Below are 12007 nucleotides of genomic sequence, written 5' to 3' on the forward strand. Positions count from 1 at the left end.
CGTATTCTGATTGGCTGTATTAACTCCTGATATAGGCCTACAGACACCTGCTAAGTAGTTCCAGTCAGTGTTTAGATTCTCTGGCCCGAGCCCGAGCCCGACGCGGGCCAGGTCGGGCCGATTTTTCCCACCACTATACTCGGGCCGGGCCTTTGATCGAGCGTTTTTGTTTTTATTTTATCATTGGTTTATTGGCCTAATCTGAGGAGAAATATATGCCATAACCAGAAATATTATAGGCCTTTATTACACGGGTCTTCTCAATGCCGTGGAACGCTCCGTTCACTTGCATGGGTAGTAGTAGTCCGGTGACTTGTCTACCCCACACAGTAAAATTTGCAGTGTTGAAATCACATTGTTAACTTCAACTTGCACTTATAGTGTAGATTCCTCTACAGGTAGAGTAGATTCCTCTACAGATAAAGTTAAATTTGCACTGAAGCCTATGTTAAAAACCAGAGCTAAAAACATTAGTGTAAAGAATGCTCCACCCCTTTTTTTGGAACAACGCAGTTACACAGCCAGACCTCAAGAATCTGTCCTTGAAGTCAGCGCCATTTTGAACAGGCTCCAATAGAAAGGTGAGTGTCCGTAATAATTTAAAATAATGTCATTTTTTTCAATCTGTTGCTTATTTAGCCTCATGGAAATACAGTGGGGCTCTGATTTAGCGTGAGGGGTCAAAACTGAATGATGCATCACATTTGTAGTGACATCGTTAGCTAGCTACGTAAGCTAATCTCTAACGCTAGCAAGGTAAGGAAAGTTCCAATAGCAACTACAGTATGATCATTTATTGATTAAAACATGCCACGAAATGTGAAAATAATGAATAACTTCTTGATATTTTAATCACGTTATGTCAAGACAATTGATTGTCAGCGAACCATTGCATCGTGGCTCCGTTGTCGTTAGTTATGCTGTCCCATGATCTCTCTTAGTGACCTTGTGAAGTTCATTAGCTATCTAACAGCTAACGCTAGGTTAGTTAGCAGTCATCATAGCTAACCGTCGCCACTAAGCCTAGGTTTTCTTGAGCACAGCTATCACTATTTGCCAGTTTTATGCTTACCATTGTGCTTGGTTATTTTGGCGACAATGGTGACTTTGCGTAATTCTGCAGTGTGAAAGATGGTTGACTGTATTGCTGATGAGGTTGTTCAAAATGGAGGTTACTAGCCGCCATGTGCTCGGGCTAGATTCTGTCTGCTCAGTGCAAATGCATTTCAAAGCCTAGAGAAGGTTATAATGCATGGAATTATGTTTATCGAGTGCTGTACTGGAAATCAAGTTTGTTTTGTCTGTAATCCCTCCTTCCAGGCAAACGGATCATGTTGGTCAAAGTCAAGTTCAGAGGCATCCAGAAATTCATCAGCATTTCTGAAGCCAAGCTCAGTGAACTGCTTGAGTGTGGCAAGTCTAACTTTAATTGAAATGATTTTGTCTGGTCTGTAAATCAACTTAATGAACTGATATTCAGTATGCATTATGACCAGTGTAGTAGTGGCTTTTGCCTAAAAATCTTATTTAAAGTTTGTCTGTTTATTAACATTAATATTCAAATATATCGTCGCTGTCCGATGAAAACCGCGTATGTCCATTTTTGCCGATTTTGAGATTTTACGATGATAGTTATGTCCAGGTTCATTTCCGTATACAGTATACGTCATGAACCAATGAAAAGTTGTGAAACACGTCATCTGATTTTCAAGTGTATCCATTTGGTGTCAAAGCTGTCAGTCCCGCCGCGTATCTCCCGCCCTGTGGAGTCATCTCATTAGCGTCTCTGGAAGCGCATCATCGGGTAGCCGAATAACACTTTGAAGGTAAGGTATTTAGTTTTTTTGTCAACTGTTCTCAAGTTTATTCTAGTTGCAATATAAGATTAAGTAATTTTCACCGAATATTTTTTATTGTGAACCTGACTGAAGAACGTAAATTAAGTAGGCTAAATAGGGCTGTAACGCGCAGGGCCGTCGATAAGGGGTGAAAGGTGATGACGATTCTAGGGGCCCACAGCCCAGGGGGGGCCCACAAAAAAATAATAATAAAAAATAATAATAAAAAAAAAATATATTTTACTACCAGCCCATAGTACTACCATAGCGCGCTACCCACCCGTCAGCAATTGCTCCCTCGTCAACAATTGCTCTTTCCACCGCCCCCCCGTCAAAAATTGCTCCTTCCACCCCCCCCCCGTCAACAATCCAGCGCAGGGGGGCCCATCAGTAAATCTTGTCTAGGGGCCCAGGAATTGTAGCAACGGCCCTGGTAACGCGTATCGAAACCGTAATCGCAACACTCACTTTAACTTTTTAAGCCACGAACCTGTCTCGCAGTGTGAGAAGGCAGAAGCGCGATACGCCCTTTCTAACTCTCCGGTAAAATTGTCCGATTGAAATTTGTTAATTTGTCTAAATAATAGTCTGCTGACACCGCCCCCTCTTATTGATGCCGTAAGTTTGCGACGAGATGCCCTCTCTGTGATGACAGCTCTCCGTGGTTACGGAGGATTTCATTTCTCCACACCCTTCGAAGTCCTCATATGCGATATGAACGACATTTATCCAGAGTGGGCCAAGCGCGAAAAAGATTGCCTGTGTGATCCCTGTCTCTATTGTTTTGTGTGATTTGACCGGCAGTTGGTCTGCTTATAGGTCGGAATGAAGCGGCCACCGATTATTGACAGGATGGGTACTTTATTCTACCGGAATCGTTCGCTTATTCACTAGACAGTGTCTAGTGAAGACAGTGTATAGTGAAGAAGCGAGCGAACTACCAGAATCGTTCGCTTCTTCACTAGACACTGTCTAGTGAAGAAGCGAACGATTTCGGTAGAATAAAGTAGGCCTACCCATCCTGTCAATAATCGGTGGCCGCTTCATTCCCGCCTTCATAACGAGGCATAGTGTTACGAGTAACAAATGTGTGTGCGCGAGAATGGCAGTGTGCGTATGTGTGTGTGTGAGTGACGTCAGCGAGCGAGCGGTAGGTGCGTCTATCCTCGCTCGTCCACTCACTCGCTGACGTCACTCACACACACACACACATGCGCACACTGCCATTCTCGCGCACACACATAAGCTACTCGTAACCCTATGCCTCGTTATTGCGACGTTCATGTTAGATGTTCATGTATTTTCCCATCTATTGAAAGTTAGGCTATTAAACATTTTGCATTCTATACGGCCTGATTATGTAATTATTTAAGCTGCATAGCCAATAAGAAGCGCCAATAGGATATTTGACTAAACCACCAAACTAGTTGAGGGTTTTTGCCGACCTGCAAGCATCCTCCAACTTCAATCTTTGGTTATTTATTAATTAATTTAGCTGTACTTTAATAGGATTTCCGAAGTGAAGCTATGTTGACTGGGCATAGCGCTATATTTTTTTCTGATCTGGGTTTTTCCCTTTCTTCAGGATGTCTTTCTCTCTTAAAGGAGCATTTCACCGGTGCAGACATGAATATGTATTGAAATTGGGTCCTATATGTAGTCGAATAATAAAATAAAATTCTAATTTGGTGCCGTCTTGACCGAGAAAAGGCAGAAAGTGACTTTTTGGCGCTTGTGGATTGAAGACAACAACTCCCACCATGCACAGCTTCGCTGGCGGCCACTCCCGCTGATCATCTCCGCCTATCGGACACCTCCTTGTTCCATCTACTAATGGAACAAATCAGCGTGGAGCTTGAACCGGGGTCACTAGAGTAGTAGTCTCGCAAAGCCAGACCAAACTACAGCAAGTAGAATGGTCTGGAGCCACGCTACCTCGAGCCGTCTATCCGTGGGGAAACTGGGCGGGCCTGTTTTATTTCTTTAAACCAATCACAATCGTCTAGGGCGGGGCTAAGCCCGGGAAGCAGCAGCGGTGTCCATGCAAAATAGTGCCGGGGGGGAAATTATTTTGACGGAACTTCTTGACGTTCAGAGGCTGTCAGAAATGGCTCAATCCCAAACGCCACAAAAAACCATTAACGATGTATGTCGCCTATGTGGAGATAATTTTATAGATAAAAAGAACAAACATCGTTTGATTCTTTGTCACGATGATTTCAAGCCACCATACACTTTGGCCCACGGGACCTATAAAAACGAACGACGTTTTAACATTTATATGTGGTTCTTGTAGAACACTACTAAAGAAATACCGTAGGAGCTATTGTGAAGTGGAACGGATCGGTTCATTGGTTAAATCCATGTCAAACGCTCATGCCGCTGTCAGAGTGAAACGATGCGCCAAATCCACACCAACCGGCGATAGTCATGACCGCAAACGCATCGTCCCCGGGGAGAATCCTGCCAGACGGAGTCTGGGCTTTTCCAAGGTAATGTCAAAATAGGCTATGTTGTGGTCCTACCATTGTAATGAAATCAGATAGTCAGTAATCAGTAATTACATTATATTAAAATTAAACAAGATTGGATGTCTAGTTCCACAAACAATTTCGAAAACTTGGTAACGCCAGCAACCGGAAGGGGAGGAGTCGCGGCCAAATCGGCCGCTAAGCAATAGACGCTGTCCACTTCCGTTCAGCCAGACTACTAGAGTAGTGACGCTGGCACAGAAGCATACGGCCGACATCTTTCCTTATTCTGGGTGGAAATAGTAACATAGTTACGTCATTAAATGCGTTTATGTAAACATTTTTAGCGAGAAATGTGCATTTTAATTTCATAATGTTCGCTCGTTGAATTTGAAGGATGTTTGGTTTGATAGTTATGACGAAGAGGGAACGCTCCATTCACTTGCATGGACAGCGTCTCTGGTTGCTAAGCAACCTCAACGTCTTGGCGGACTATATTATTGATATTTATATCCGAGATTATTTAATCTAACCCGATCTAAACTCTATCATGCACCCAAACATGGCGGCGTTTGGGTTTCCTACCTCGGACTCCTAAATCCAGCGCAGCCACAGGCGCCTTGGCGCGTTGAAGCAATTTTTGTGACACACAATGATCAAGCGACAAGTTAGGCACGTTACACGCGTTTGGTGTGGCCGTAGCCCGTGTCCACCAAAAGCGTTTTTTTATGCGGTTTCACCCAAAAAATCGGCTTCGTGTGGACGGGGCCAAGAAGGCGAATACACGTCACCAAGACGGGGAGACAGCGCCAGGCGACTTACGCCACTATCTGCCAATGGATCGTGGATGCCTGGGCTGATATAACAGTCTCCACTGTGGTCCAAGCTTTCACGAAGGCAGGAATAATCACTGAACTGCCAGGCAACAACAGCGACAATGACTCGGATAATGACGAGAGGAATCCGGGCATGTTGGATGCCGTAGGCCTACTCCCCCAATTCGCACACACAAGAATTCGAGGAATTCGTAGACGAGGAATGAACTGAAAAGGTGAGCTTATTGTTAAGAGATATTGATTGATATTGATATTGTTAATATGCACATTAACGTTTGAACATCGTTACCATGGGAGTGACCGGAGTTGTCAGAACGCTTAATAAAGTTTGACTTTATCTGACTGTTTTGTTGACATTCTCTATAGCGTAGCTCGGTCTTGTCGATGCATAACGCAACCCCAGTCAAACGTTTGACTGCAGTATCTTCTATTCTATGCGCCTAATAATCCGGTGCGCCCTATATATGAAAACAGTTCTAAAATAGGCCATTCATTAAAGGTGCGCCTTATAATCCGGTGTGCCTTATAGTACGGAAAATACGGTAGTCCTCGTTTGTATTTCTTTCGAAATGGTGAACTTTTGCATGGAGCCATCTTCTATGTCAGATCCAGTACCCTCCGCCAATGTACTTCAGTTTTATCAACAGCCTCTGTTATCTTAGCTTCAGACGCTGTGGATGTTAGTTTCTGCTGGTGAAGTCCCACCCACTGGCACTGCTCTAATAGGTCTGTAGCGTCAGTGGGTCCCACCCGCTAGAGGGGGGTGGGACTAGTGGTTGTAGTCTTACGAGAATCATCTCCTCTTACACTTCCTGTTTTCTTGTATGCAAAAATCGTCATATTGCGTCATAAAAAACAGGAAGTGTTGGAGATCGATACGGATCTCTCCAGAAAATAAGGGAATGATGCTAGACCATTCAAAAATATGCGGGGGGGTTCTAAAAATACAAAGCTTATGTGAAATGGGTGAAGTTTCCCTTTAAGGAGATGTGTGAAATGGTCAATGTCAGGTATGATAGGGTACTTGAGGCGAACGTGAGGGTCAACAATGAGGAGGAAGGTTTGTAGGAAACTAAAATTGAGTCAACCAGACAGGAAAGTCTAAACTGTATTCATTACTCTAAATGGTTTCCCTCTGTCATTGTCAGATTCAGTTGAAAGTGACGGTGCAAATACAGCTGCCAATGAGGGTATGTATTTTAGGCTTAAATTATTTTTCTCCCAGTAGCAGCTACCTACTATTCTGCAACCCAAAGCCTATTGATGTGTTGCACATTAAGATGAAAGCCTGCCACACTTGTTGTTCTGATTCCCTTGATCAAGGAAGGAATCCAAATACTAACTCATCAAATTGTATGTAGCTAAATTAAAAATGATTACTCATAGAGAATAGGTACGTTTGCTGCTCAGTTCTGAATTTTTAAAGCATTGTCGTGTGCTAAATGTACATTATATTTTATTGTTGTTCGATTCTCTGGAAAGTGATAATGACAATCACTCTGAAAGTGCCAGTGATGGTAAGTATCTCATTATTCTCAGATTAGGCTACACTGCAGCCTCCACCTCACATTGGTTTTGAGTTGGACAGACTAAAGCCCATTACTAATTACAAATCAAGTGTATTTAATCAATTATGATTCCAAATGAATGCAATCTTATATCAGAATGATGTCATAAGTGCATTTGTTGTACTAAATGTGTTCCTCTATATTGCTCTAAGACTCACTTGAACACGATCCTGAAAATGACCCGGAATACACACCTGTCAATGAAGGTGAGTAACTTATTGTCAATTTGTTTTTTTACATTTCTGTCAGCTACTAATGGGCACACACACACACACACACACACACACACACACACACACACACACACACACACACACACACACACACACACACACACACACACACACACACCACAGCAATGCCAAACTTTAATGCATGCCTACACACTGACACACATACTTCCACATGCTAAGAAACCATGTAAGAGAAATGTGAATTTGTGAAACATGTTTTCTTTTGTTTTTCTTTTATTCATATGAAGATGCTGTTGATGTTGATGTTGCTGTTGACCGGGGAAGGTCAAGAAAGAGGGCCAACCCAGACGCTTGGAAGGGTAACATTCAGAAAAGGAGAAGAATGAGGGGCCAATCATATCTTGGACGGAAAAAAAAAGGATTCATCAACATAGAAGAAAGAAAAATGGAGGGGCGGTGCCTGGCTGAGGCCTGCCGGAAATCCAGCAAACTACACTGCACCGAAATCAATGAAGGGAAGAGGGAAAAAATATTCAAGTCTTTTTGGGGAAATTGGACTGGAAAGAAAGGAAAATCTACGTGAAGTCACTGGTGGAGGTGAGTGATGTCAAGCGGCGCCGGACAGAAGCGGTTCAGTCTCGGAGGTCAGCTTCTCTGTTGTTTTTTATGTGTTGATGGTAGAAGGCTCAGAGTTTGTCAGCGGATGTTCCTGTCGACCCTTGGCATCAAGCAGTGGAGTGTTCTAAAATGGGTTGGAAGAAGAGATGAAAGTCCTGAGAAGACGGCAAGAGTGAGGGTGAGGACAGAGGAGCGAGACTTCCTAAAGTCCTTTCTTCTTGAACTGCCGAAAGTACCATCGCACTACTGTAGGTCCTCCTCTTCCAAGATGTACCTGGAGCCTTTATTCAAATCAATCAATCATCTCCACTCACAATATAAGCAGGACATGTGCAGCCAACGGCATCCAGGCTCTGTCAAGACAAGTGTTCAGTAACACCTTTAAAGAATTAAATCTGTCATTGTTCCATCCAAAAAAAGATCAGTGTGACACTTACTGTGCCTTCAAAGCCGGGAACATCGAGGCTGCTGTGTGGGAGGAACACTGCGTTAAGAAGGACGAGGCACGAGCAGAAAAGGATAGGGACAAGCAACTTGCAAATAACACCACCTCGGTTGCATGCATGGATCTGCAGGGCCTTCTCCTCTGCCCAAAGCTTCAAGCGTTTTGCCCTCTACTTCAAAATGAAGCTTGGTGTCCATAATTTTACCATCTACAATATGGCATCACATGAAGCGACAAATTACCTTTGGCATGAGGGTGAGGGGGGGGTCTCTGCCAATGAGTTTGCCTCCTGCATTGTGGACTATCTTGAAACACACCTCACTCACACTGAATTCATTCTTTGGAGTGATGGGTGTGGTTATCAAAATCGAAACCTGGTCCTGAGCAATGCCCTCTTAAAGTTTGCCACTGAAAGAAAAAAGCAAGTGACGCAGAAGTACCTTCAAAGAGGCCACACACAGATGGAATGTGACTCTGTGCACAGTGTGATCGAAAGAAAGTTGAGGAACCGAGATGTACATGTTCCAGCTGAGTATGCTGCAGTCATTCGGGGAGCTCGTTCAACTCCAAAACCATACGAGCTGAAGTATGTTGATTACAGCTTTTTCCAAGACTTCAGCAAAGTGAAAATCTGCAAGTCAATTCGACCTGGTAGCAAAGCAGGCGATCCTACGGTGCATGACCTCCGAGCAGTCAGGTCTGTACAGACTACTTTTTCATACATGAAATATTAGCCACATCATATTAAAATATTTTGTTTCATAAATCTAAACTTGCTTTTGGTTCCCTCCTATTCTCTGTTCCCCGACACCCCTCTTTTCTTTCATCTCTCTATTAGATACAATGTGGACGGCAGTATGGAGTTCAAATTACTCCACTCCGACAACTGGCAACCCTTCACATCCCCATCCCTGAGGAAGGCGTGTGTCAGCGTGGCCCCACTCTATACATCCCCCCAGAAAATTAAAGCACTGAAGTTCAAGCACCTTCAAGAACTGAAACATGTCTTACCGAAGGACTTTCATCCATTTTATGATGCACTTGACCATGAGTGATGGTCAGCTCAAATAGCACAAACAATAACATACACACCACTATTAAACATTATTTATTTATTTATTAATAAAAGCCAGTGTGGTTTTTCTGACTACCTATATACATGTCTTATTGATTAATGTATTAATGAAATGTTATATTTATTGAGTATTGACAAGTAATTGTTTATGTGCATGTTTGAAAACGACTTGGTTTTATCTGTTGAACTCTTGGAATTCCTATCTGCCAATCTGACAGGAAAGACATGATTAAAATCTTGCATTTAGGCAAGTTGCTATTTTATAATTCCACCTGTAGTAGCAGTAGTGAGTCTAATTAGCCGTAACTGCTTAAACAGGAACGGGCTAGTTGGAGTTTAGTGAAATGGCAGCTTCATTTTTCCTTTTCTTTTCTGCAATACAGTGCCAAATAAATATTCTTTTGATGATAGCCTGGTGAGACAATAGCTTTCCTTTACAGTAGGCCTAACTTTATCTCAAGAAAAGTTTTCCCCTTGTCGCCTGAGACGTAGGTCAAGGAGTGGAGGAGTGACACAATTACGGTAGGTCTAACGTTACAACCTCTGTATAGCTTGTTAGTGTACTGATTCATTATCGCTTCATAGTTAGCAGGAGACATAAATATGAAGGGACAATGAATCAGTACACTGATTTTCATACTGACAAGATTAATAGGCTATGCTCAGTTTATTAAATAGCCTTAGGTTGGACGTAGGCTATTTAATAAATTTAGCGTAGCCTATTCATCTGTCAGTATGAAACGCGACTTGCCCATTCATGATCGGAAGAACGCGTATCGACCACCGTTACTGTAAAATATGCACGTATGTCCATTTAAACTCGATTTTGGTAAAATGTGAACTATACCATCACACTGGCAATATTACGACTACATTTAAAGACGACGTACCAAGTATGACAACGCTACGTTCAACTGCTTTGAAATTAGGGTGTTTTTTTCATTTCCTGAAAAGTAACCGTTTTGGATATACGCGAGTTTCATCGGACAGCGACGATATACAGCTTTTAACAGCTTTTCACATGGCATAGAAACACACTAACTCATAACTAATGCTGTTGCCTTAAGTAAATGACCTAAATGGTTCATGGCATGCTTTGGAGAAAATGTGCTCATTATGTTTGTATTCTCCATAGGATTCCAGAAGTTTGGCATCTCCCTCAGCCAATTGCCTAATGCAAAGCTCTTTGATGACTCCAAAACTGAGGTTGACCATGAGGTGTTTGAAGAAGTGATCGGTGCAAATACTGGTGTTTATGAGCTATCCATTGATGGTGTCTCTGAAGGTTTGTATTGTCTAATCAATGTCATGTTGTTGTGTTTTTTTCAGGCTGATATAGATGCTATTGAATTATTTTTTTTGTTGATAATTGGCAGTGGGGACACAGGATTATACTGCATTAATAATGTTAAATGTCTAAATAGGACATGGGTAGAACAGATTACCCAACCTGTATGTCCTAGGGTACTCTTTCTCTTTGGGTTGTTTTTAGGAGACCTTGGAGGTGCTCTTTTACCTGTTTGGATGCAAATGGTTCTCAAACTTTACGTAAAATATTGCTATACAGGTTTTGTTTCTGAGGCACCAGCTGTTGGCCAGTCGACACCAGCTGTCGACACCAGCTGTAAGTCAAGAGGACCCTGATACTGACTCTGTCATTCTGAGCGATGAAAGTCCCCAGGGGAAACGGTCCAGACCAAATAGGTCTGATGCCCATGCTGTAAGTATCTTTTTTTGTGGCATATTGGCTCGAAATTATTCAACCGTGTCCTGGCCTATTGAGCCATTTGTCTCAGAACACCAACATACCTAGAGAAAGTTCCCAAATGAAAGATAATTCATGGCCTGTTGCCAGTTATATTTGCCCAACACAGTAATCTGATGGCAACTGGCAGTTGCTCTTAATTAATGCGCAAAAGCCTCCTGGATCCATTCACTTCAAGTTTAGCGTCATGTGCTCGCAAATAAGCATTTATCAGCAAGTCCTCCATCCTGCTGTCTTGAGTTTTGCTGAAAATGTGTGTGTGGTAGTCATGTGCAATGACTGCTGCAGGCTAAAATAAGAGCTCCATCTTATTGTTGTTTTCCTAGTTGGTTGACGAAATACTTCGCAAGAAACCTGGTGGTGATAATGTCATTAGGGAGTATGACAGAACAAAAAATGTTATCAGACAGTACACGGCGGAAAACGGTGAACATTCTAGTAGCTGAAATGATGGAGAAGCATGGGTGAGTGTCATGAGTATTGAACACAGAATCTCTTCTTAGGCTATGCTAAGTATGTGATTAATAAGACAGAATGTTTGTTTCCTCAGAAAAATGCCACCACGCCATATAAGAGAAATGCATGCACAGGGAATTATTGAGCTCTTTCCATACCTGAGGGATCCCCAAGCCAAACATGGCTATGTAAGTTGTTTGACATTTGTGCACCCCCAACACACAAACTCGTCCATACATATTACTCACTTGTTGACCCTTCATCTTTTTGCAGCTCTGAACAGCCTTTTAAGCTTTTGTTTCACCGATAGGAACTTTACTATGATTCCCAGAGCGGCCAGGGTTACCTCAGTTGGCGAATAAAGACGGTCCAGAGAAACAACTCGCACAATCTCCATCAAGACATTTGATGGAGGTCAAATGTCTTGCAGACACCTCACAACACTCTGATGAAGACTGCGTCAATGCAATCTCCCTGATGAAGCATAGTGTTGATGAAGAAACAGTCAAGCAGAAAATGAGGAGTACCTTTCGGTATCGAAGGAATATGGTTGAAGATCCTGAAAGATGTGGCGATGTCCTGGCAGAATACCCACGTTTTAAAGATGTGAAAGGCCTAGTAAGTAGGGCTGGGCGATATATCGAATATATGCGATGTATCGCGAGATGTTCTCCAGGCGATGTATAAAATGCTCCTGTCGCGAACATCGAATACAAATTGGCACGTAATATGTTTATTTTT

General features: G+C 42.6%; 1 protein-coding gene and 1 long non-coding RNA gene across 3 annotated transcripts; both read left to right on the forward strand.

Annotated features, from left to right (window-relative positions):
* Positions 1 to 7893: 7893 nt before the first annotated feature.
* LOC130405460 (uncharacterized) lies at positions 7894 to 9461 on the forward strand. Its single transcript, XM_056610547.1, has 2 exons — positions 7894 to 8667; positions 8809 to 9461. Exons 1-2 carry the CDS (start codon positions 8150 to 8152, stop codon positions 9023 to 9025), a joined length of 735 nt encoding a protein of 244 aa, XP_056466522.1. The 5' UTR covers positions 7894 to 8149; the 3' UTR covers positions 9026 to 9461.
* Positions 9462 to 9463: 2 nt separating this feature from the next.
* Positions 9464 to 11541, forward strand: LOC130405466 (uncharacterized). Of its 2 annotated transcripts, XR_008904341.1 has the most exons (4): positions 9464 to 10330; positions 10613 to 10765; positions 11137 to 11274; positions 11361 to 11541. It is a non-coding gene; the product is annotated as an uncharacterized LOC130405466 (long non-coding RNA). The 2 variants fall into 2 exon arrangements; XR_008904342.1 differs by lacking the exon at positions 10613 to 10765.
* The last annotated feature ends 466 nt before the right edge of the window (positions 11542 to 12007 follow it).

The sequence above is a fragment of the Gadus chalcogrammus genome, chromosome 16 (genome assembly GCF_026213295.1).
Source record: "Gadus chalcogrammus isolate NIFS_2021 chromosome 16, NIFS_Gcha_1.0, whole genome shotgun sequence".
NCBI lineage: Eukaryota > Metazoa > Chordata > Actinopteri > Gadiformes > Gadidae > Gadus > Gadus chalcogrammus.